This window comes from Anopheles maculipalpis, chromosome 3RL (genome assembly GCF_943734695.1).
Source record: "Anopheles maculipalpis chromosome 3RL, idAnoMacuDA_375_x, whole genome shotgun sequence".
Lineage (NCBI taxonomy): Eukaryota > Metazoa > Arthropoda > Insecta > Diptera > Culicidae > Anopheles > Anopheles maculipalpis.
In genome coordinates this window covers 85,788,256-85,813,391 of record NC_064872.1, presented here as the reverse complement: position 1 = coordinate 85,813,391, position 25,136 = coordinate 85,788,256, and the positions used below count along the sequence as shown (strand labels likewise).

The window sequence follows — 25,136 nt, the reverse complement described above, 5'->3', positions numbered from 1 at the left end:
TAGGAGCAATTTAATTTTATTTAGTTCATTTAAATTTTCTTTAATACAATAGCAAATTATGAATTTCTAACACATTGTTATGTCTTTGCAATATTTTTGATAGTTTTTTATAATACTCTTTTTAAATTCTGTTCGGCTTTTGCCTCTTTTCGATCTTGATCAGCAGCTATTTCTTCATCCTTTACACAGCAAATCGAAGAATCTCACATCTTACAACCCGGCTAATTGCAATTGCTCTGCCAAAAGCGATAGAAAAGAATCAATTCGATTCCAATTAAAATATTGGCTCGTTACTTCGACCCTACTACGGGTTTGGGAATTTAGTCAAAATGAAGCTACTTCGTGTGCTTGTGTAGGTTACCTTTCATCAACAACTGGGTCGATTCATATATCACGTTTACCCCCCCTAAATACCATAACTGATACCATCCGGCATTCATTCGCGTAATGCTTGAAACTATTTTTTGGTTGTTTTCGTTCCTTCATTCCATTCCTTCAACGATCATGCAGGATCAGACCGAGAAGAGATCACACAATAGATGAAAAGGTATGCTGTTAGCCTACCGACCGAAGTACCTTCTCATAGCCATCGCCGTGAAACATAATTTAACACACACACATGCACAAACTCACATCATTTCTCACCGGTCGATTTTTTATGTTAAACGGTTAGCAGCGTTAAAGCGTCCAAACTGCAGGGGAAAATCAAGCAACATACAAGCACACAGACATACACGCGTTCTCAGCTAATGGGGCGCTTTTAGTTTACGACCCTTGCTTAGAATCCCGTGCAGCCTTGCAAAGGCTTCCTCTCTAGCCCGTAACCAACACACACAGGTAGCAAACAAGCCAAGGAAAGAGCATCGCATTCAAGCACACATACAAAAAAAAGGATCTTCACCGGCGGGAAAGGTTACTCTGGGAAGTGGAATTAAACTCCAAAAATCCGGAATGCTTTACATACAACTTTTATCGGGTTCTCTTTCAAAGGTATAATCTGTCCGGTACCATTGCTGTTGTTTGAACGTGAGTCCTTGTAAATGCACGCCGACTGGCATCGTTAAATAAAGGATGCAAAGAGGGCACGTTTAAAAAAATTTCACACCTTTACCGGTGCCCGTTTGCATATTTCTCACCCACCCACACGGTGTATTTCGTGTCACGGATCGCGGGGGTAGCGAGATTTAATTTGTATTTACTGAGTAATTAATTTCAATTGGTCTTTTTATATTCCGACAGGAACAATGCCACCCAGAACTTAAAAAAAATGTTTGTATAAAAGCCAAGTGCTGATTACTCTAGCCGCTTTACTGTCCTAAATCTAGAAAAAAAATAAAGACACCAAAATTTTCCTTTTGCTCAATGACGTCTGATAGCAAAGTTCAACGCCTACACTCGAAGAGTGCTATATTGCGAACATTTTATGTCTAGATAGACTCTGCTCGCACAGTCTTTAACTTCCAGAGAACCTCAGTCAAACGTGTTCCCTTGATGCGTAGTCCTCAAAAGCCTCTCTGGCCTCTCTGTCCGATGCATGGTATTGTAGGCCAGCTTCTTCTTGGCGTAACCACCTATTAAGGTCACACAGGCCACCAAATGGCTTACTATACTTGCCAATACCATGTAGTTAGTACCATGTAGTGTAGTTTTGCAACCTGGTCACCTTAAAGAAGATAAATAGATTGACTTAGAAGCACCTACTTTGGGGTAAAGATTTGTTCGGGACTAAAATTTCTTCCACCATTGCTCCGAATAAAATAAACCATAATTATTGCTGCTACCCTTACTATATTTACCTGATTAATATTATGGGTAGAATCTGCATGCATTAAAATCACGTTATCCGCATCTAACCAGTTCACAAATTATAAAAAGACTTCAAATGTAAAGGCCGGGCTACATTGATCGTACTCGCAAGCGTAATTTTTATATTCACTAGCGCATCTGGCGGCGACCAGCGCAAGCTAGATGTGGGTATAATTTAAGTGCCAAAATTATTCATGCTTGGTGTCTCATCAATTTTCGACCAGGCTGTCTGTATGCCGTAACACGTGCTATTTTTATATTAAATGTATACAAATAGGCCGGTAAATTTTGCTTACAATTTTATAAAAAAAAAAGTTCTACCAAGCAATATGACAAAGCCGTTCCTCATGAATAAAAAAACTCGCTCTATACTAAAAACCGCTACAATACCAAAACGAACAACCAGTTTCACACACTCTGCAATGTAGTTTAAATGATGAAATAGATGGACAAACCCTACAACAAATTATTTAAGCACTTGTGAAACCTACAAACACTACATTTTTCAATAAAATGTTCAGCTCAATTGCGGCCCCGAGCCGAGCCGGCGATTCACAGACAACAGTTCACACACACACACACACAATTTTCGTTAAAAACAGTTGTACTTACTATTTTTTCATTGCGTCCACTGCTTCCTGCTTGTTCCATGGCTAGAAATACAATATGTATGTTAAATTACCACATATTTTCAAAAAAACATACACGACAAAATATCGAACATACTCACCGAGCTGTTTGTTTACTGGTTTGTGATCAAAATTATAGGCTCCTCGACCCAAAACGCTTTTTGACAGATAAATTATACCAGCCTCTAGCTTCGACCCGCCGCCGCTAGATGGCGTATGCGTTCACAAAAATTACACTCAGGAGTACGATCAATGTAGCCCGGCCTTAACAGCAGTTGATATAAGCAACTTATTCCACATCCGTCTATATCAGCGCCATCTATCGGTGAGTAGCATTGCTGAAGAAAGAAGAATGCATCTTTTAATTGCCCTACGATCTATGGGTATTTCACTAGAAATATTTTAAAATTTCTAAACGTGCCAAGAATGATTGATCTCCAAGACAAACACAAACGACAATCTTTTATTTATACCATGATCACCGCCAATGATCACCCGGGTTGTGATGCGGGCGATGCAGTTGTTCTTCCTAGACCATTACCCGATCACATTGCTTGAAATGATCGCAATTGAAAAATAGACCCATCGAACCGGATTGGCAAGGAGAGAGAGAGAGAGAGAGAGAGAGAGAGAGTTGGTAGAGAGGCGACGAGACATATTTACACGTGCAGTTGCACCAGGATAATGGAGCCAAGCCGATCCATTGGAGCTCCGTTAGCTTGCTCAGGCGTATAAATGCTTTCACGTTTCCACCGGTTGCGTGAGCCCGATTCCAATTGTGTGTGTGTCCTCGAGTTCTTGACCTCGGTCAGCAATCGGGGTACCGTCCAAGTGTCAAACGTAGCTAGGGAAAGCGACGATTCGATCGATTGTGGCCGGTTCACCGGTCCGGATGATGTGTTTTCTCGTCGACGGGGAAAATGGTTCGTTCGTCCATTTGTTCTTGGCCAATGATGCGTGGCACGGGTTCAATGTGGTCTTTTTTTCTTCTTTTCTATCGCCAACAGAGCTGTCGAATCGGCCAGCCATTTACGCCTTACTGTGACACCTTCATGTGACATTAAACGGTTTAGTTTAAATGAGGAGTTTTTTTGTCGTGTGATTTGCCTGTTTAAATTCAGCGAGTGGATCGTACTTGAAAGGGAATAGAAAGCATAACAGATTAAAAATAAAACAAAAAACTTAAGGAAAAATAGTTTCAAACAGTCATATTTCAAACCTTCTAGATGCTTTATCCTTTGTTCCACCGATAAATGGTGATGAAACTAAAATTTCAATAAAATTCTCATATTTTTCACACCCTCCGTACGATAACGAGCGACCACCCTTCTCAAACCAATCAATTAATCATCCGTGAACGGAGCGAACCGGATGAGAATATCCAAAAGAACCCCGGGCCCGGTCCGGCTCCCGGGTGCAAGTGTTATCTCGTGTCTACATGACAGCGTACATCTGTTGACAACAGTCCTTCCGTTCCTATTCGATACGCCATGTAGGAGTTTGTGGGCTGGTCCAGAGCAAACAAATCACCTTCCGTGCTACGGTTGCATCGGCAATCGTCATGCTGATGATGATGATGATGATAATGATCTAAATCCCTGCAGGACGAAGTTGGAAACTGCACACAGAACATGTATTGGTGGCAAATTGCATTCGCAACACAGTACAACCCAGTGGTTGCAAAGAGTCAAAAAAGGACGAATTTATATGTTTGGTCCCTGGAATGTTCTTCCACATGTACCGAAGGGAAACAGACTTGCACAGGTTCGAATTTTGCATGGTTTGGATTTACCAATTTATTTAACTTCAGTTGCAATTTATAAGTTCAATTAAATGGAAGATAAAACCTTAAAATGTTGAAAGATGGTCGAGAGTATTTGTAGACCATAAATGAGCATTTTGACCAATTGACCATATATTTTTATCTTGTTTAGTACCATTTTGATAACATGTATTCTTCCAAACACATCTATTAAAAAAAAATCATTAAAATACAGCCAAAAAGTCTAATTAATTCACGCGAGCAACAATTTAGAGACCTAGGCTAGCCATCCTATCCTGAAAACCCGACTATCCCGACGAACTTCCCCTTTCCAGCTGCAAATTGCGCAAACCAACGTTTTGGCTCACGTGCCAAAGCTTGATACACACAATGTGGCAACGCATGCACCCATTCCAGGTGCATTTCGGTTCGTCCCAAGCCAAGGGAACCTTCAGCCGCTTTGTCGAAACCATTCACAAAAATTCCGCCTGCAATACCGACAACACGAGACAGACGCTCGATTCGGTGGTTGGAGGAATTATTATGATGCTGGTGAGGATGGTGAATCAGGCAGGCGGACAGGCGAAGCCCTGATACCAGCAGATGTTTGGATAGTGTAACCCCCGGGACTAGCTACAGCCGGAATGCATGGAAAAAGCGAAAGCGAAGCGAGGTTCGATCATAAAAATCTGCCAACAGAATCGTTGTCATAATCGTTTATCGCTATTTGTTTGTTACGGTGAAAAAGGGCCATTTTTATTGCCATCATTATTTGTGTGTTTTTGCTGTGTTTGGTGGTTTTTATGTAAAGATTTTGAGATTTGGTTTTAAACAATAGCAGACCAGTGGTACAATTTATAATCGAAAATGACACCACGTGTCAGCTTGTGTCCGATCATTAATAGCTAACCGAATGATTCACCCATACGACACATCGATTCTGACGAACTGATCGGAATGATTGAATTAGTAAGGATCATCCTTTAGCGGGGTGTTATGGATTCTTAATGAAAATAATTGATGATTCACGCTGGTTGGAATGTAAGCTCCTAGTAGTTTCTTCCAAGAAGCCGATCGATTTATCATTGGTAGCAAACAAAAAAGTTTCTGTGTAGTTTATAAACAATTTTGAAACTTATTTTCTTATAAAATGTAAATTTTTTCACACTTCTCTTTTAGTAATGGATCGGTTTTGATCAGATTTTATATAAAAGAGACCCAAAGAAATCGTAACGCTTCGCTAGCTGACTAAAGTGGCCGATGTTTGACGCTTTCCGGTCTCGGCGGCGTATTGGTTCCGGTTGCGAGATCATTCAAGGCCATACATACATTCGAATGTACATATTCCACACAATGATGAGATCAATCGGTGTCGGAAGCGTGGCACTAACGCAACAGAACAAGTTTGTCGCGTGTCATTTAGTACCGCACTGTAGTTTTCGATCTATTTTCTCCAAATTCAAAAGATTTTAAAGAAATCAAATAAAACAAATAAAAATAAATTAAGCAAAAATTATCATCTCTTTACCCTTTTTTCTTGTTCAGGCACTCGATTTTTCCCGCGAAAAATGAAAGACTTATTCGTGCGCTGTTCAAACGAAACATTTCACAGTCATGCATGAAATATTTCATAGAAATGCAAAAGAAACGTTTCAAATTCAAATAGGAAAACGCGTACAGGGCTCCGGCGCAGATTTATTTCTAATTCTAGTTCTGAAGGTCGTCCAGTGGTCTAGTGGATATTGGAATTTGACTAATTCACACCAAATAATAAGCGTACGTTTCTCAATTCTGATGATTTTATGATTTCCGACAACACAAACTGGAACTACTACCTCAACACACCTCAATGCTGGATGTTGTGATCCGTGCCTACACCAAGGTCAGCAGAAATGGAGTGTAAATTAATCAAATTCAAAACGATAAATTTATTCAATGGACGAAAACTGCCCGATTCACTCGTACCGTGCTGCGTTCTAGCTGTGTCAGCACAACAACTACATTGACGTTTCGAGGCAGTGAAACAGTGATGTGCCAGAACGGTCAAACAAATCAACTCGTAACTCGATCCCTTCTGCAGGCGCGTGGTTTATGTGTGTGAGGGGGGAGGGGGGGGGGCGGTAGTATTTTAGAATGTTATCAGCAATTTTTTTTCTTCTAATCAATTTCGCTGCGTCCAATTATAACATATAGCCTACTTTATTTCCCACCTTGCCTGTATGGGCCACCTTGGCCACAACCACACACATTTGAGTCTTCGCACACGTATTACGTATATGCGCACCACCCTCAGGTTATCTAAGCGAACGCGCGCGTATTTGCGTTTATGTTTAAAAAGCGCCGTTAGTAAACTTCCCCATTGGGTTTGATGATAAGTTCGTGCACCTGGACGTGGGGTGGCGTTCCGATTACGTACAGTACGGCTTCCGAGATGTCTTCCGAGGCGAGCATCGGCATATCGTCCGGGATGTCCATCCCTTCGAGAATTTCTGTCCGCACTGCGCCAGGGCTAATACTCTGCAAACGAGCACAAAGAGAATGAGAATTTAAGTCGGTTGTTTTTAATGAAAGAATTCTTGAAGCAAAAAGGTAAAACTCCACTAACCGTCACTTTGATCTTGGTACCCGCTTCTCGCAATTCGTTACGCATAACTTCCGTCAGTGCCGTAACGGCATGCTTCGTGCCTGGATAAATGTTCATTTTCGGATAGTTTGGCACCGTATGGCCAGCGATACTGTTGATGTGCACAATGTGGCCCGCGACATTCCGCTCCACCATGGACTTGTAGGCCCACTGGCTGCACAGCACCAACCCGGTTACGTTTGTATCCAGCACAGCGCGTAGATCGGCCGTCGTTCCAAGATCGAGCAGATTGTTTGTCCGTAGAATTCCGGCATTATTCACCAGCACGTCCACACCTCCGTGTGTGTCCTGAATACGCTGGAACGTACGCTCGATGTCGGTCTCCACCGATACATCACATTTCATCGCATGTAACCGTGCGGCCGCATCCGACGGTAGATCCTTTTTCAACTGCTCCACACGCTCAATACGCCGGGCCAGTCCGATCGTAATCATACCGGCTTTGGCGAGATCCTTTACAATTGCCGCTCCAATGCCTGAGCTGGCACCGGTTACAACGGCCACTTTACCATTCCAGCGTTCCATTGCCACGCACTCGATAGCCACCCAATTCACACCAATAACACCGCGGACGATGGTCACACACGACTGAGCGAATGGCGGTACCGTGACAAGCTTTTTGTCTAGAAAATGATCATTGTGTTTTAGGATGACTTGCAGATAACCGAAATTACATGGGACGAAGGAGGCTGGCGGACCAAAGTAACGAGCTAGGAGAGGGTTCCGCTATCGACTGGTTGGTTGGTTGTACCTTTACGGTGGATTTGCTAGCATTAGGGCAGTGGTTCTTAACTTGTTTGAGGTTGTTCAGCAGAGTGATCGGTTGATGTCTTTATAATTGTCAATTCTGTAACTTGATCAGTAGGTTAAATTATACGCGATCTCTAACCAAATCTTGGTAAGTTATTGTAAAATAAATACATTCCTTATCTAATCCACATTACCACCTGACGGCCGCTGGACTAGACCCACACACCGACACTAGTTTACCAACAATCCCCCCGTGGGTGTGCTCAAGCTGCTTACTTATGCTCTTGAATGCCGAAAATAAACAATCATTACATTACAGTTTACATTCCACGTACGCACCTGTACGTGTGTGTGTTCCTATTTTGGTTCAAATCGAACTCCCGGAACGCCGGTACCGGAACTAACACGGAAAATCTGTTCTTGAGAAACCACCAACCGTACCGGCATGGCTAGCTTCAAATACAAATGTGCCAAACGAACCACTTAGAATGCGTGAGCACGTTCGCATCAATCACGCATTTATGGACGATTATTATTAGTTGACAGTTTATCTTATCAGAATGTTGTGTAGCCAAGCTATGGCTAGGGTCAATTACGATGGACGAACAGTGGCTTAGGAATGCTTAAATATGTTTAGGAATAAGGTAGCGTAAGAACGTGATGTGCTCTCGTAACAGTTTATCTTATACAAATTCCAAAACGACAGGGAATGCAGTATTAGAGACACTTGGCGGAATGGATATTGAAGCCCATCACCATCCAAATCAAAAGTGTTATCAATTGGGGGGATCATCTCCGATCACGTTTACGATTTCTACGAAGCTAATACAGCGAAGCTTCCAAACGGGGGCCTTGCTACGAGGCAACTGTTGGATACCTAGGCGGTCGCCTATTCCGGTAACCGTTAGAACCGCTACTGGTGTTCCCCAATAGGATTAATGTCAGAGCTCTTGAGAAGATCATGAGGCCCAACTCACTAGCAAAGATTTTGTGTTTCGGAATGAACAAACAATTAAAACAATTTTATAGATGACAACATGTGATGCAATAATGCCTTTTAATGTTATTGGATTTAGGGTTAACAACTTTGTATCCATTCTACTATATCATAATGATATTTTCGGATACTATCCTAATTCTCAGCATTAATCGAGAGCGATCGAGAAGAGCCGTAGATGGTGAACGTCTTGCCTAGAAAAACTCTCCAATCGGTTTGATGATAAGTTCGTGCACTTGCACATGTGGCGGCGTACCAATCACGTACAGTACGGCCGCTGAAATGTCTTCCGATTCGAGCAGTGGCATACCTTCCGGAAGTTCCGCCGAATTGAGAATTTCTGTCTGCACGCCACCCGGGCTGATACTCTAGAAACAACCATTACAGAATAATTATTTACTGGAGAAGAATTTGTTTGCTATGATCTCGAGGCTACTAACCGTCACTTTGATCTTGGTACCGGCATCTCGCAACTCTTGGCGCATAACTTCCGTCAGTGCCGTAACGGCATGCTTCGTGCCTGGATAAATGTTCAATTTCGGTATGTGAGGCACAATGTGCCCTGCGACGCTGTTGATATGCACTATATGTCCCGCGACTTTCCGTTCCACCATGGACTTGTAGGCCCACTGGCTACACAGCACCAGCCCGGTTACGTTCGTATCCAAGACCGCTCGCAAGTCTGCCGTTGTTCCGATAGCGAGCAGATTGTTTGATCGCGCGATTCCGGCATTATTTACCAACACGTCCACTCCACCGTACGTCGACAGGATACGCTGGAACGTTTTCTCTATCTCAGACTCTACCGAAATGTCACACTTTATTGCATGTAGCCGTGAGGCTGCCTCCTTTGGGAGATCCTTCTTGAGCTGCTCCACACGCTCAACACGCCGCGCTAGTCCGATCGTAATCATACCGGCTTTGGCAAGATCCTTTACAATTGCCGCTCCAATGCCTGAGCTGGCACCGGTTACAACGGCCACTTTACCATTCCAACGATCCATTCTGCGTTCGGATATTGTCTTGCAGTTACTAATAATTCCACCAAACTAGCTAGCACCTCGAGCGAGGATAGTTATCGTACTGAACTGAATGAACGACGGTTCTGCAATGCGCTTTTTGTCTAGCATATCATCTATGCGATTAGCAATGACTTGCAGATTAGCGACGACTTGATACGGAAGACGACGGGGACAGGGTGCCCAAAGAAACAGTGCCGATGAGGACCTAGCACTCGAATGATTGGGTGTGTGCTGTCCAGCTGATTTCTTCAATCAACAACACTTTTACACTAGACACACTTGAACATTATCTGGGCAGTGTTTCTAAACTCGTTTTGGTTTGAACATTAGATCGATAAAGGCCAGTTATTTAACACACATTTCTATCTGTATGCCACTGCGATAAAACAAGCTAGACACACAATTCCGTTTCTCCCTTTCGCCAAGATAGTAAACACAATCATCTTTTATAAAGTTTTGCCCTTAAGTTTACCAACAATCGACGTCACGATGATCAATAGGAAGATGCTCAGTCATGCTCTCGTGCAGTTTACAGACACTACAGCGGCAACTCGAGAGCGGTTCAATTAAAAATGAGCGTTACGTTGCTTTACGTACCGGCACGTGTATGCTTTTATCCGGATAGGAACTCCCATAGCAAGCAAGTCATTCTTGGAATACGTGTATTTATCAAAATTGACTAAAAAAAAATTTTACAGCCGCAACAGATAGGAATCACTTTGACTTATCTACTTATTCGGTGTGTCTTAGTCTGCTCCAGGAGTTCTTATTACTAAAATATATATGAGGGGTTGTCCAGTGCAGTCTCAGCTTCATCAATCGCTACACGTCCGTACTCTACGTCAAAGAAGTAAAGGTCATCATGTATATAGCTTTCGATACACAATTTCCATCTCATTGTTTGTATTCGATCGTTTGTAATGCATTTATAGCTTACGAAAAGTTCCTCTACGATATCAAGATGGTATCAATTTAACTGAGAAAAAAAGTCATCTTGTCTGTTCAGTCCCAGATCTCATCACAATCCTCCAGCGTCATGGCCACCACTCCTTGACTTGCCTTTGCTGCTTCATTATCATCCCATGTCGGATACCGGTCATCATAATCCGTATAATCGTAGAACCGATCCTCATCCGAATCGTCGCCACTGCCGTCGTCCTCATCTTCAAGTGGCAAAACAACGATATCATCCGCTCCAACATTATATCCCACCCGTGATAATGCTTGTCGCACCTCGTCAATTGCCACCTGCATATTCATACAATCATGTACGGTCTGCAGCGGTATAAGATAGCGATCCTGCTCCGGTGATAGAAAATCTTCCCCAAAGTTACGCAGCCGTCGAAGCTGATATTCGGCCGCATCTTTAATGTGTTGTTCGCGCGTTCGATTGTCGGGTGCTGCTACCGGGTACACTTCATTCGCTATCAACCAATACTCACGCTCCGGTTCGATCAGTTCTTCCTCCTCGAAGTTACCGCTATCGTTTCGGGTACGCATTTCACGAACTACCTCTTCCGGAATGTACATATCGATCATGTCATCATTATCCTCATAGTCCCCGTCGTCACCATACCCATCATAGTCATCATCATCCCTCAGACGCTCTTCAGCCACGATATCGTCCTCGAAAAGCTGACCCCCACCAACAGCAGGTTCTCCGCTGGCCTGTGACTCTGAGGCGGCTTCATCCGTTGGTGGTTGAATCAAAACTATTTCTCCATTTTCTTCCAGATATATCGCGTGCGGGCGTGCGGCCACTGCACTATCGCCCACTGATCGTTGATCAACCCCGAACGATTCGTCAGGAACTGTTATCTCCTCCTTCGCTGTAGATTCTAATGATTCTACTGGCTGTGGCAAAGTGGCCAGAAAATCGCGTCGCACAAAAACGGCTAACTGGCTCACACATCCAACCGACTCCGAACCCACAGGAGCAGGACCAATGCCGAAATACTTTGCACAGTAATCGGGATACCGTTGACAGATCGATTCGGCCCATTCTTCAAACTGTCGCCGAGTCCACTCGAACTTGTGATCAGGATGGCGGAACCCGTTCTCAAGCAAACCATCAAACAGCACGTTGTAATCGGCGTTCGGTGTGGAGAAGAATGCTACCTTCGGTTTGATGAATCCAAACACATTATCCGGCACCTTGTCCAGGATTGGCTGGTGCAAATGTTCGATGCTGTAATTGAGCGGGAAAAGGAAACTGTAACAATTCGATGAAGACAAACATCTTGATGCTACTTACATTTCGATTCCAATGACCACATCCGTTCCTTCGAGACATTCGTGAGGTTCGGCAATGTTTCCACGCCAGACTTCTACGGTGAGCGGTTTGACCGATGGTGACAGGTGATCGTTAAGCAGTGGCCGTACCAGGTTACGACATTGTTGTAAAATTTTGTCATCAATATCAACCTGCGAGAAACGGAAGTTTTACTTTTATCTACGGTATCCACAACTTTGCTCCGATATTGGATTATTTCCTATGGATTCTTCCTATGTAGCAGAAGGTTATCAATGGAATGGCGTTGATAATTCAACACGCAAAATTGATAACATGTACTGATTTACGCAACGGTAATACACTGCAAAATAAAATTATTTTTCGGATTATTTCTGGTACTTTAACAACAACAAAAAAAAAAAACAATTCATAAATGATATCGACACCCTGTAGTATCAAATACAATTTCTTTTATTATTAATTTTCTCTATACAATTCCAATAAAATTTATTATAATTTAATTTAATTATGTACTTCTTATTTAATTTCTTTTTTTAACAGCCCTGATCAAAAGCTCAAAAACTCTTTCAAACGGGACCGTAATCTATCTGGCCAGAAGGAACTAGACGAGAGGATGCTAAAATGATGGAAGAAAGCGGATGACACACGCAAACTCTTCAATGGAGAGGAAAAGAACATTATTACACAGGCAGGATTAATTGAGTTAAAAAATGGCAAACGGCAACTACTTCTTTGAATGTGTGGTTCTTAAACACAGAAAACAGTTTGTGTTGCAAAATAAAACAAAGAGGATACTCGGGACCTATGCAAGAGCTTATTGAAAGGTGTAATGGAACAAACTATAGGAACAGTTCGACACAAACGGCTAAGATTCCTTTTGACCTTAGCCTGATTGGAAACTGTGCCCGCGTATAGGCCTTTCGGCAAGGCGGCCTTCACACAATTCGATTTTGTAACAATTGCTTCCAAAAGAGGGGCGGTTTTCGATGCACCATCGTCATTAGCATCAACTTTATCCGATCACTGATCGGATAGTCCGGGTTCCAGCTGCTCAGTCGCTGAAAAATGTCCACAAATCCGAACCGGCTAAACTTGATCAGCCCCGCAATTGCCTCCTCCTGTATCGCGCGGTTCCCTTCCGATAGTTGCACGATCGTGGTGAATATCTGCATCACACGCGATGCATCTTCGTTCGATGGTTGCGTTTTCATGATGGACGCAATCGTAAAGATGCACGTTACGATCCGCTCGTCTAGGTTGGCTACTGTTGTTGATGCGACAGGATCGCTGGGGCTAGCTGCTCGCAGCAGCTCGAATTGTTTCAGGTAATCGTTCAGCAGTGGATAGATACGCTTCTGGATGATGTGTAAACGTGCCCAATCGAACCCGTTCCGTTTCGCTACCAGTATTAGCGAGTGTGCCACATTGCGAAGTTTGTTGGCACGTATCTTTTCTACCAGATTTACAACCAACTCTTCGTACGTTGGACTACCCTGTTGATATCCGTACGTGTTCCGCAGCAACCAGAGTAATTCGCGCTTGCGATAGAGGCCCGCTTCGGACGATCCGACCTTATTTTCCGAATAGTTTACATTCATCAGGATCGTGCGTAGGGTGGCGATCATTGCATCGGAATTGTCATAATGAGCGCTTCCCTTCTTCGGGAGGGCAAATGGAAATGCTCGCAGCACGTAGTACACCAGCGGTAAACCTTTGAAGCCGAAATAGTACAAACACTTGAACATGTACAACCGAACGTTGTACTCGCGCTTCCAGGGCGTCTCGGAAGGTTTACTATCCTCCAGACCTATGTAAAGAAAGGTAAGCGCTATCAGCCCTGTCAGTGGCACTGAATCGCCTTTCAGTTGAAACATTCGCCTGTCCAACTCTCGCATCAGGACCTGCTCTAGCGCATCCAGCCCGTATCCTAGGTGGCGTACGATAAGGATAAGCTTCTGCTGCACTAGCGGTAGCGGTGGAGCTGGTGGTGAACAGAGAACATTCACCGTAATATCACCACAGGATACAACCAGCTCGAGCAAGGCAATGGACATCAGGTATACGTCTTGGGTGCAGTTCAGCACAGCCGTAATGGTTTCATTTACGACCGTCTCCCTCCAATCCGGGCGTTGCAGATACATCGTTAGAATATCGGTTAGTTGCTGCAACAGCTGCTGTTCCTGGGCATTGAACCGGCCCGTATGTCGGTGGGACGATTCTTGCCCATTTTTCGCTTTGTGAAGTGCAATGAAGGCGTAGATTGGTTCCTTGCGTTCTTGGGCTTGTTGGCGTAGTTGTGAATGGAGGGCAACATGGAACAGTGGTATCCGCGGTGGTTCTGTTGCAGGTGCTGGTGAGCCACGATCGCTGGGAAGTGGCGGTGAAAGAGGCGAATCCGTTGCACAAGGAATTGGGTGAGAAGGAGCTTCTACAGATACCGAGAGACTACCCGTTTCGTGCGCTGGTGGTGACATTGGAGAATCCCACACGATAGTCGATGGCTTACTGTCGTCGTCAGGTAGCGGTGGTTCTATATCGATCACTAGCTCACCTGTGCTCCTGAAACTTTCATTAAGCTCTTCACTGATCTCGCCGTCCTCGAGTGCTGTTGGAGGGTCAATATAGTTCGAGCATTCATCCTTGTCGGATGTGTCCATAGATACAGATGTATCCGAGTTTTCAATTACCGAATCGACAGCTGTAGAAAGAGTTCTTTCTTCTTCCTCCGATAATCTCCTTTCTCGGGGCAAATTACGCTCCGATGTAATATGCTCGTCCTTCGACTCTTCAGGCGATCTCCTTTCGATTGGCGCAATGTCAGCGAGATCTTGCGTTGACTTACTTTCATCCACACAAATCTTCCCATCTTGTACTTCAACAGTGGTGGAATCTTTCGCTTCTTCTATTCGTGTGACGTTTTCAACCGGCCTTATATTCTCCTCTTCATTACTTTCTTGATCCATAGGCAACGTTTCTTGCTTCTCCACTACCCTATCATCTTTGTCTTTCTCCTGCTCCATCAGCTCAACAACATACTCTTCACACCGATCGGTTATCGGTGAAAGTGGCCTTCTCTCGCCGCTTTCCTTCAACGGTCCAGCCATGTGCGCCATAATGGATGAAAACTTTTCATCCCAATCGTCTTCCAGCAAAAACTCGGTCGTGGGTGACGTTGGACGCCCGCCCGATAACGAACCGCCGTTGTTCGATTGACCGTCGAAACGAATCCGTTTCGAGGCGTGAGGTAGTTGTGGTGGTTCATCGGCACGGCGAGCGCGTTGCTTGCGCTTACCAATTGGTGGTTGGGTTGGTGTTTTGAACTGATCCTTGACGAGCTGATTCGTTTCCTTTACCTTGATCGGGGAAACAAATGTGGCGGTAGTGGATGCTGGAGGGTAGCAGCTCGATACGCACAAAACTTGTGGAGGTGTGGATGGGCGGGGTACCGCTACTATAGGTGGCGGTGGTAATTGTTCATTTGCTGCTGGTTCCGGTTCAGACACACCTGTTACGCTCAACTCATTTTCTTCGGACTGAGGACTGTCATCCGTTTCCAACATCTGATTTCTTGATCCCACTAGCGTTGAAAGTTGTTTTTCGCCTTCCTCCATCATCTGCATTTGCTGTTCTATCCGATCGACTTCATTGTCTAGGATCAAACAATGTTCCACATCGGCAGACGTTGAAGGCGATGTTAAAGGTGAGATTTCACTGGTCTGTTGCTTCTCGTCATTACTTGTCTTCGATACCACTTCGGTACCATTAGTTTCTATGCTTTGAGCTACCGCTAAAAGTACACATGGCAAGAAATCGTATTAAATGAATCAACTAGAAATAATATGGAATCTTTCGAAGGAATAGTGCAAATAATTAGGGGAATAGATGCTATTTCTTTACCATCAAACAGCTCTAATGCAATAAAACCAGCTGACAGCGATAGGCGGGTGATTTTCAACAAGCCGTTGCGCGGAAAATGCTACAAGCGGTACTGTTTTCCGAATTCAGAGGTATCAAATTAATCAAGAATTTGCCTGTCTCTAATACTCTCCTGCAAATATATATCTCAACCTTACGCTCGCCGATCTGACTATCCATCTACAGATGCATTAAGTCAAGGAAGCCAAAAATGATAGACCATAATTTCTTGAGGTCTATCATTTTTAGACTAAAAAGATCAGAACCTCCTCGTTAATGTCGCAACAAATTCAATATAATTTTATCACAATAAATCATTTAAACTCCTAGTATGAGATCCTAGTATCCTCGAGGCAATTTTAAATTTCAAACAATTAACATCATTCCTATTAATGTTTGCACTAATCCGTATTATCCGTATTATACGACTACAAATTCAACAAATGTTTTGAAACACTTACCTTCGACTTTCGATCCGCTGCTTACATTTGGAGTGATTTGCCGCTCGGGAAAATGGGATTCTGGCTCTACTAGTACTACTACTACTGCTGATTCCTCGTTATTGCTTATCTCTTTGGTTGCTGAAACAGCTCGCACAGTCTCAATTTCCTTTTCCAAGTCCATCACACCACCACCACAGTCACAAGCATCCGTTACTGAAGCGGCCGGTTCACCACTGTCCAGTTCCGTCGCAGTGCTACTACTGACCGGTAGTACAACATGCGGTGGCGCAACCGGTGCTGTCGTCCCTCGATCCTTTCCATACCCCGCGGCAGCCACAACCGTTGCCCGTACGTTAGAAAACATGGTGCTCATCAGTTCCGACTCACGGCGTCCATCCGCTTCGAGCATATCGCGTATGGTGGTTAGTTGTTCGTTTAGCATGTTGTAACACTGATTGTCAAACCGTCGGCCACTGCTCATCAGCATAAATATGCTTTCGCCCAGCAACCGCCAGATGGTGGAAAGATGTGGATGCATACTGCCGAACGTATCGTGCGGTTCAAACTCGAACCCAGGCGCAGCAAAGTCTTCCTGCTTGATCTTCCCAAACAGTTGCTCTGCCATGGAGCTGGCGTACTGTTGCTCCACCATACGATAATCGATACGTTTGCGAATGTTCTTCAAAACCGTCATCGTGCCACAGGTGACCAGGGAGGGTTTTTCCACGCTCGGCTCGGGTTGGTCCGTTTGCGTGCCCACCGACTCGTACAGGGGCAGAATATCGGTGATGGGCGTTAGAAGCAGTGGCGGTAGCGGGACACATTCGCGTAGAATTTCGTCCACGGATTTGAGCGTTACCTCGGGGAAATTGACGCCAACATCCACCCGCTTTATAAACACGGACGTGCACGTTGCCCTGGTGATCGTTGACATGCTGTGCATGGTGGCTTTATCGCAGAACGTTTTGCTCACCGGTTGTTCCTTCGGCGCCTCGGGAGCATCAGTTCCACAGTCTCTAACCTCTGGCCGGCAGGGCGCCAAGAACGGATCAGTGTTGTTTGAGCTGGTCCGCATTTCCACTCGCACCGTTTGGCACTCTTGGTCCTTCAACACAGCCGACTTGGTGCGTTCCTTCCTTCGCTTACTACGATGGAAGGCCGCCTGTTGGAGGAACGCTTTCACATCGTCCGGAAGATTCAGCACATCCAGCGATGGCAGATGATGCTTTAGGTCGCGCTTTTTGCCACACTCTACCGATTCTGGTCCCGACGTGGAAAAGTAACGTATCAGGTCGGTAATCAGGGATTGGTACCGTCGCTCCTTTTCCTCATGCTGCCGATCGTTTTCCGCCAACCGTTCCATGAGTATCAGATCAGCATTGATCTTGTTACTGTCTGCTTCCAGGCACCGTTCCTCCAGCTGTTTACATTGGCTTACGTAAGAGGCTAGCTGTGCTTCGGCCTGTGCCACTTTGGCCGATTCCGTCTCGTACAGCGTCTTTATCTGCAGGGCCGATTCGTGCAGGGACGAGATCTTTTCCCGCAGCAGATCGTTTTCTTCCTTTTGCTGCTTGTGCTGCCGGACCAGCTTGTCCGTACTGGCGAGGGTACTGGCGATTACGTTCAGGTCGAACGCGTTCATGTTATCATTCGTGATGGCGCTATAAATAAAATCTTCCCCGCTCATCGTTTTGTTTTTGGGCAAGCCGGGGCCGGAACTGTTTCGGTCGCCGCGTCGGAGGATGAATGGAGGCGGAATGGAAATGTAAATATACACCACAAACTGTGAGTTGCGCCTTCGACGAGCTGCTGATGCTGCTATCCTTTCGTTGACGCTAGTGTCTCAGCAGATTGCGCAGTCGACGATGGACCCAGATCCGGACAGGATAAGGCAAAAAGAATGCACTGAACAAAACACATATACCGGCAAACGGGAGCGGCGCAATGCGATACCATCAGTGCTGTTCTGTGTGAAATGCCGGTTAGGCTTTACGGTTACGGTTGAAGGCTTTGCGGTGGTGTGTACGGTATCCTTTCTCGCGTCCGTCCGGTGTACACTACCAATTTCGCGTTCAATCACTTTTAGTTTCACACACGCGTACAGGTGAGAAGTGTGCAAGCAAAAAGTGCAATGACTGCTGTCGGAGGTGGTGGAGGCATGCGCGTGTGCGCGGAAGAAACGGGGGAAGAGAGCGGAGACTTCTGCAAGCTCGCACGCTTGCTTCTCGCACACTTCGTGCTAGGCGGGCACACAATATTCACCCTTCTAGGCCGTACCACTATTAAAGCCAATCGGCAGGGATGGCTACAATCTCACGCAAACTATTTCGGCAGGACGTTTTGATCAAAATCGCCATTCCGAAAGCGATTTTTCCCCCTGCTTGTACAGTGAAAGCTGGTGGTGGTGAATCTATTTCCCTCAGCGCACTTCACATGTTTTGACAACATGCGGTACATGCCAAAGTGACGTTTCGCGATCCCTTCGGAAACGGATACTTTTGGTAGAATCACCGAATTCCATGGAGGAAATTGTGATCATGCTGAAGAAGGAATAAATATAAGGGCTGCATATTTATGTATAATAGGACTTCAAATCCGTTCGTATTAGCAATGCAGCCACATAGTTATAGTGGACTTGGTTAAACAGATGTTGCTTGTAAATATAAGCATTATCGACGCGTTCGTTGTATGTTTCAACCTACAACTAGCTCAGATCATGAGGTATTATATTACAAGCAGAAAATGTATTGCACTCGGAATCATATGCATTTGGACTTGATCACGCCCAAAAGTATGGTATTGTTCAACCTTCCAAAACACCGGCCTATGCTCTTAACTGGACGTTACGGTTCATTCGCCGAAACGATCGTTTGTCCAGAAAAGAGGTATCAAGAGATACAGATTATCAGTGTTGTTAGGGGCAATTAGGTATAGCAATAATCCTAGCAACAATTCCGCAATCATCTTCTCTTTAACACATCCTGTACAACGAAATACCATCCGAGTAAGGCAAATTGTACACTAGAGAATGATTGCTATTCTCTAGTACCGCTCATTGCAAGTACCGCTCATTTTCATTATGATCTACATGGATAGAGATACGTCTAGTTTGTAAATACCTCTAGTATCTTCTCTACGGCTGGCAGTGAACGCAACAGTCGAAAGAATTTCATTTCGGCGCAGCCAAATTCGACGATCTGCAACAAAACCACAGAACGTTAGATACAATCGTAACTGGCTGGTATACAGTAGATTTTGCTATAGCAAATACCTTCTTAAATGAATCCTTCCAATGATCCAGCTCGAGCAGGCTTATAATGGCCGAGTATCGCTGCTCGTAAACCGGAGGATCGAAGCGTATCTGCTTGTTTTCGTCGTAGAAGCAGCTGTTGGAAAAGCTTGTCGTCAGCTTTATATGCTCCATCTTGGTTTGCCACAATCTAACGATATAAATGCGCTAGCCATCCAAACCTGCGGCAAAGGATCGTTTTGTAACACTCAAACTATTGAAATATCAGTTGCTACACAGAAATAAAGCATCCGCAATGATCCTCGATGGATGTTTGCTTATTCGGCAAAACGGTAAACAATGCGAAAACGGCTGCTTTTCGGAATCCCCAGTACTGACAAATGCGTGATAAAACAAAACATTGAAACTGGCACACTGATCTGAATGCATGTTCATTTAATTCAAAACTTTCAAAAGTAAGTAAAAATTGGAAAATAAGAACTTAGCAGCTTGTATTATACGCGGAACGATTTTGTATATATATTTAAGAAGTTGGGGGCTTAGCGATCAGTCACATTATCGTTTGTGCAAGCAAAAATATTCCAAAAACTCCAGTTGTTGTCAGGTGTTTTCTGACCATTCGCCAGCTGTGCGCTGGATTGCCAAACTTTCTAGATCAGCAAACGTCACTGTGAGCTGTCAAAGAAAATGTCGCAGCTAAAACCAAAAAGAAGACGAAAACATTTGTCACTTTGAAATGAGCAACTTCCAAAAGAAAGTGAGTTTATTTTCCACCTATTTCCAGTGTTTTCCTTATTTTAGCGTGCGAACAACAAGTTATTCTCGTACATGAACATATTTGCTACGTTCTTCCCGTGTTAGACAGCGACTAGCGAGTGGTTGTGATTCATAACTTACGGCGCAATGTTCACCGTGTGCAGGGCGACTCATCCGCTTGGTGGTTGCTTCGCTACCGAATGATGCATTTGACCGGGAACGTCAATATGCTTCATATTTTTGGATTTGTGTATATTTTTGTTATGGTTCGGCATTGCTGCATGCATTTGCCGACGACTGCACAGCCGAGACGTGCCAGAAATGCGTTGAAAATGCGTTCCAAGACGGGTACCTGTAGGGGGTGTGCACATTCCGGATCCGTGTGGTCGGATTGGTTTGTTTATATCGATCCATCATGACGTATCGGTATCGCGCCCACCCCGGCCAGACAATTAACAACATTTTTCGACCAGCATCAATAGTCCATTATATCATCCATACTTTCTGTAATCTTATTTGGCTAATAACATGTCTTCCCGATTGCAGGATGTAAGCGGTATGCCTTCATCATCAAGACCAAGAGGAATGTCTGGGGCTGGATCTGGTGGATCTGGCCGACCAGCTGTTACGACGCCAATGTCTGAACGTCAGCAAATGGCACTGCTGATGCAGATGACTTCTGGCTCCAACGATGCGGGTACGCATGATTAAACCTTTTCCCATCTTCGGCAAACATTGACCAATTAAATAATTGTTTTGGTATGCTTTAGAAATGAGTCCCGGAGGAGGAAGTAGCAATTCGGCTCATTCAAGATCGCGGGATCGTATTAATGAGCGAGGAGAGACTGCGCTCCATATAGCTTCCAAGAAGGGTGATCAGGATTCGGTTAAAAAGTTGCTCGAGCAAGGAGCCAATCCTAACGTGACCGACTTTGCTGGTAAGAGACAAAAATCTTTTGTTTTGTACACCTTGTAGCCACATATCGTCGTTAGGCTCTTGTCTATTACTGGACAGATATTTATTGAGCAGTCTAAAGGAAATTTCTTCCTCAACCCTTGCTCAAAAAGGACACATAATATTTGTCTCAAGAAATGTGAAACAAAGAGGCACCGATTGAAGACCAGTACAAATGATTCGAGTTTACAACATCTTTCACCTTTTGAAAATTTTAGCCACCTAATAGTGTTGTGTGATTCCTGCAAAAACTGATATTAATCGAGGTATTATTGTTGTGACACTTGCATTTAGAGTGCAGAAATTCTCCTCAAAATAGGGAATAAAATTCTGGAAGAAATGGAGATTTATATAGAAAATTTATTGGATATTTCTAAGACCATGCGACAATCATTCAGTATGAGCTGTTTTAATCTGGTGACTTTATTGTTAAGGAACTTGCGAAGAATGCTGTCCTAGACTAGATAAAAAATTTTCTTAGATGAGCTTTTCTAAAACTAAATCGTCCATGTTGTCGCGTTGCGAACAAACTTCAACTTTTGTTCTTCAGACCTCAGTCTGCACGAAATGATAAATATAAATAAATCCCTAACACTATTGTATCGTTTTCCCCAAATTCTTGGGCCCTCCCCAGGATGGACACCCTTACACGAAGCCTGCAACCATGGTCATTACAATGTTGCCCTGGCTTTAGTTAAAGCAGGAGCAAACATCAATGCTACCGGGTTGGAAAACGATACGCCGCTCCACGATGCTGCCATTACCGGGCAGCTGAAGTTGGTGAAGATGCTTGTCGAGCGTGGTGCCGATCCATCGTTCAAAAATCAGAAAGGCAAAACACCGTGCGACGTAGCGGCTCCGGCTGTGTACAACTATCTGACGCAAGCACGAGGTAAGTGGAAACTCTTCTGTCCATTTCGTTGATAAACATTAAATACGCTAGCAAAACCATGAAATTACAATAATTGCTGATGACGAAGAATGCGTGGGGAGGGACATTTCCCATCTTGCTACGCACGAAGAATAACAATTGGAAACAACGTAATTCGTTTAGCCAGCATCCATCTGGGCCCGGCAGATCAACGCAGATTTTCGAAACGTTTATGCAAAGCTGTGCTGCGTGGTGGCGTTTACGCTACTGTGCGCCATTTTTAAATAGCATTTTTCACTTGATCTTGCCGGTACAAAAGTGGCCAGCGAACGTTTGAATGAAATACTTGCTTTACTAATGGTTTCCGTAGGATTTTAGAAGCTGTTAACTGCTATTTTTACTACTTTTATGGTTATCAACAAAGATGATTTTAAAAAAAATAATGGAGGCGTTTTCAAGCCAATTTTTCAAATGTTGTAAACAAAACTATGCAAAAATAAATATTTTATTCTTGTCTTGTTCACGGCTGCTCTATATGCCCACTATAGAACATTTACGAAGCGCAAAACGATTTTCATCATGAACAAGCGCACAAGTCGATCCGGAAGGTCGATAAACCACCTAATCGATGGTAAAAATGAAGGCACGTTCCCCACAAACGTGAGACGCGCCCGTATCTGTGCATTTACTATGCTCATCAATATTAATCACAGCACCCGCGCGCGCTCCATCTTCAATGTTTCTTGTTTAATAATCTAAATAACCTCCCATGCCCTTCTCCGATCGGATATCTTTTTTATCAATTTATCAACCCTCCACTGTTTTGGAGGGAAGCGAAAAGTAACAACAAAAATGAAATGGTTGAAGAAATTTTATATTGGCCAACCCTTTTCGTTTAAACATGACCATGATAATTGCCATATTTGGGATAAAATCATGTTTAATCTTGTTTAATACTGGTTATCAAATCGAATTGCAGTATTAAAACAATCAAAATCTAATCTAAATACAATTTCGAAAGTTTTTATTGTCTTGCAATGGTAAATAATAAGTTTTCCTGTTATCGAAAGACTTTTTTAACTTGAATTTCTTAAATGTTTCAGATTTGTATATGAAGTATATATGTTATTAAGGTTTAACAAAGAAAGATCTTCCCTACCTAAGGGGCAAAAACTACCGTCAGATATTATCATCATTGAAGTGTGCCACGGTTGCATAGTGGTGGAGGCGCACTACTGGTGTTTGCATAGTCTTTGTTCAAGTAACTCAAGTAATCAAGTAGCTGCTTAGTTCTGTACGATAAAGTACTTCACAAAACGTACTCCTACAGAAAGAGTATAGGAAAAAAGCATTAAAGTAAGATAATTTGTTGGTGAGCTTGTTTCTTGGCGATTGAAATTACCAGCGCCAACATGAACCCTATGGAACATTACCACTTGTAATACTACCGTCTATTCGATAAATCAGACTTAGCAGACAAAACAGACCGCACCTCTGACCGCGTATGCGAGAGTAAAAAAAGTCCGGGAGTGTTCACACTCCCGGACGATAATTAAGTCTAATTGAAATGATGCACGCACGTCTCACACACGTACAAACTGACCAGCGGGAGTACACAAGCCCCACAAGCTCCCTTTCTTCACACTTCTTCTGCCAAGATTCCAGTAAAGGTGTGTGTAACAATGGCAGCGCAATTTCCTTACTGTGATCTTCAATTTCGTCTTCGCCTAGTTGTTAGCTACTGCCGAAAAAGAAAAAAACCTACCGCCTTACTTGTGGGGAATGCGGAGCACCGGTGCTCCACCAAATAATCCATCACGCTTTTCCAACCTTGAGCTGAGCTGAAACGGTGAATTTTCTATCTCACTTTCCTCTCCTTGTTCTTGCTGCTTTCGCTGCCCAAAAAAACCCCAGCCCAGGGGGAAGATGAATAATTTAAATGGCTCAATGTAAAGGTTATCGGCAAAGATTAATGGGTCGCAAACGCACGTGCAAAGGACGATGGGAGTGTGCGTGTGATGGTGGCTCCTTCTCTCCTTGTCTTTTTTCGTACGTTTTCTCTTGCTCGTTTCCTAATTATTCGCTTACCTTGCCTCTTCACTACTAACCCTGTGGAAGTCCCGGGCGCACTGGTTTGTTTTTCCTTCTTTTCACAAGTTCACGTAGTTTCGTTATTTGTGCGTTGTGCCTACTATGGTGCGTTTAATGCTTTTTACAACATTTACTTGATGCGACCTGCGAATGTGTGTGCGCCTCTCTCTCTTTCTCTCTCTCTCTCTCTCTCTCTCTCTCTCTCTCTCGCTTTGCTGTCTAGAGAGATCAATTTCCGTTCAACATGGTGACCTGGGTGCGTACGGGGGGCGACTGGCTAATCAAATTAGTGTGTATCCCACATGCGTCGTTGGCACAAAATTTTATTTCGCTTGTTTTATTCGCACACTGTAACTTTATCATCAATCAGCGCTGCGACGAATTGGTCCGGCGGTGGGTGACGTTGCATTTGCATAATCAAATCGAAACTAAATTAGACCAATTACCGGTGGCCGGTACCAGCTTCAACCTGCGTGGTATGTTTGCAACTTGTTCATGATTGATTAAATTCGTGGAAGTAAGAAATAGCGTTACCATGGGACGTATGGGAAATACGCCTTTTTCTCTCCATCAAGCGCCCCACAGCTTGGCGCTGTTAAAGCACCAAATTCCATTAGAAAGCTTCGCTGTCGGATATCTCTTTCTCGCGATGTGGTTTTCCGCATATTTTTTTATTCTTTCATTTCACATCTATTCTCGCTGACGATGTTTGGGGAAGGGGATGGTGGCACAAGAAAAAATGAAGGGTGAAATGACGCGCGTCCGGCGTCCCTAAAACGCCTCCGGGAAGGTTGATCACCCTTTAAAATACGCGTACATCTCGGCTCGGATCATCATGATCTTCACGTTGCGATGATGGTTGCTTCGTACGCGAAATGAACACCTAACTAGATGCGAGATCTTCAATTCATTTCTGCCATCATCTAGTGCTCTCTCTCGCTCTCACTCAATCTCTCACGTTCATGACCGTAGAACGATCCTATTTTTCTCA

The 25,136-nt window shown here is 44.0% G+C and overlaps 9 protein-coding genes across 11 annotated transcripts in view; 4 read left to right on the top strand and 5 right to left on the bottom strand.

The window, feature by feature from the left end:
* LOC126563457 (uncharacterized) overlaps positions 1 to 25,136 on the top strand; it is a 420,587-nt gene that overhangs the window by 58,026 nt on the left and 337,425 nt on the right. The gene's annotated exons all lie outside the window — the stretch shown is intronic.
* Positions 1 to 25,136, top strand: part of LOC126561112 (gamma-soluble NSF attachment protein) — a 487,575-nt gene that overhangs the window by 159,085 nt on the left and 303,354 nt on the right. The window lies entirely within an intron of this gene.
* The window catches only part of LOC126563195 (cold shock domain-containing protein CG9705), a 186,540-nt gene that overhangs the window by 67,563 nt on the left and 93,841 nt on the right, over positions 1 to 25,136 (bottom strand). The gene's annotated exons all lie outside the window — the stretch shown is intronic.
* Positions 1 to 25,136, top strand: part of LOC126562375 (arginine kinase) — a 310,846-nt gene that overhangs the window by 192,934 nt on the left and 92,776 nt on the right. The window lies entirely within an intron of this gene.
* LOC126562881 (farnesol dehydrogenase-like) lies at positions 6,541 to 7,368 on the bottom strand. Its single transcript, XM_050219480.1, has 2 exons — positions 6,803 to 7,368; positions 6,541 to 6,714 (listed from the first exon to the last, which is right to left on the bottom strand). The coding sequence occupies exons 1-2, from the start codon at positions 7,364 to 7,366 to the stop codon at positions 6,541 to 6,543; spliced, it is 738 nt and encodes a 245-aa protein (XP_050075437.1). The 5' UTR covers positions 7,367 to 7,368.
* Positions 8,783 to 9,601, bottom strand: LOC126563465 (farnesol dehydrogenase-like). Its single transcript, XM_050220110.1, has 2 exons — positions 9,029 to 9,601; positions 8,783 to 8,956 (listed from the first exon to the last, which is right to left on the bottom strand). Exons 1-2 carry the CDS (start codon positions 9,590 to 9,592, stop codon positions 8,783 to 8,785), a joined length of 738 nt encoding a protein of 245 aa, XP_050076067.1. The 5' UTR covers positions 9,593 to 9,601.
* Positions 10,613 to 19,646, bottom strand: LOC126562039 (uncharacterized). The gene is made up of 4 exons (XM_050218451.1): positions 19,494 to 19,646; positions 19,342 to 19,419; positions 11,865 to 12,034; positions 10,613 to 11,798 (listed from the first exon to the last, which is right to left on the bottom strand). The coding sequence occupies exons 1-4, from the start codon at positions 19,644 to 19,646 to the stop codon at positions 10,613 to 10,615; spliced, it is 1,587 nt and encodes a 528-aa protein (XP_050074408.1).
* Positions 12,800 to 17,909, bottom strand: LOC126561351 (uncharacterized). Its single transcript, XM_050217453.1, has 2 exons — positions 16,241 to 17,909; positions 12,800 to 15,651 (listed from the first exon to the last, which is right to left on the bottom strand). The coding sequence occupies exons 1-2, from the start codon at positions 17,907 to 17,909 to the stop codon at positions 12,800 to 12,802; spliced, it is 4,521 nt and encodes a 1,506-aa protein (XP_050073410.1).
* The window catches only part of LOC126561392 (uncharacterized transmembrane protein DDB_G0289901-like), a 35,571-nt gene continuing 30,544 nt past the window's right edge, over positions 20,110 to 25,136 (top strand). The window contains exons 1-4 of the mRNA XM_050217506.1: positions 20,110 to 20,229; positions 20,775 to 20,925; positions 20,999 to 21,166; positions 21,818 to 22,075. Of these exons, the coding sequence (XP_050073463.1) occupies positions 20,209 to 20,229; positions 20,775 to 20,925; positions 20,999 to 21,166; positions 21,818 to 22,075 (598 nt within the window). The 5' untranslated portion in view covers positions 20,110 to 20,208. The remainder of the gene's footprint in view (positions 20,230 to 20,774; positions 20,926 to 20,998; positions 21,167 to 21,817; positions 22,076 to 25,136) is intronic.

Coding starts and splice junctions, on each gene's coding strand:
- LOC126562881 (XM_050219480.1), bottom strand. CDS start 7,366: ATGGAACGCTGGAATGGTAAAGTGGCCGTTGTAACCGGTGCCAGCTCA. Junction 6,715..6,802: donor GTACCAAGATCAAAGTGACG/GTTAGTGGAGTT, acceptor GCTCGTTTGCAG/AGTATTAGCCCTGGCGCAGT.
- LOC126563465 (XM_050220110.1), bottom strand. CDS start 9,592: ATGGATCGTTGGAATGGTAAAGTGGCCGTTGTAACCGGTGCCAGCTCA. Junction 8,957..9,028: donor GTACCAAGATCAAAGTGACG/GTTAGTAGCCTC, acceptor GGTTGTTTCTAG/AGTATCAGCCCGGGTGGCGT.
- LOC126561351 (XM_050217453.1), bottom strand. CDS start 17,909: ATGAGCGGGGAAGATTTTATTTATAGCGCCATCACGAATGATAACATG. Junction 15,652..16,240: donor CAGCGGATCGAAAGTCGAAG/GTAAGTGTTTCA, acceptor GTGTACTTTTAG/CGGTAGCTCAAAGCATAGAA.
- LOC126562039 (XM_050218451.1), bottom strand. CDS start 19,646: ATGGAGCATATAAAGCTGACGACAAGCTTTTCCAACAGCTGCTTCTAC. Junction 19,420..19,493: donor GGAAGGATTCATTTAAGAAG/GTATTTGCTATA, acceptor GTTTTGTTGCAG/ATCGTCGAATTTGGCTGCGC. Junction 11,799..11,864: donor GTGGTCATTGGAATCGAAAT/GTAAGTAGCATC, acceptor GCTCAATTACAG/CATCGAACATTTGCACCAGC.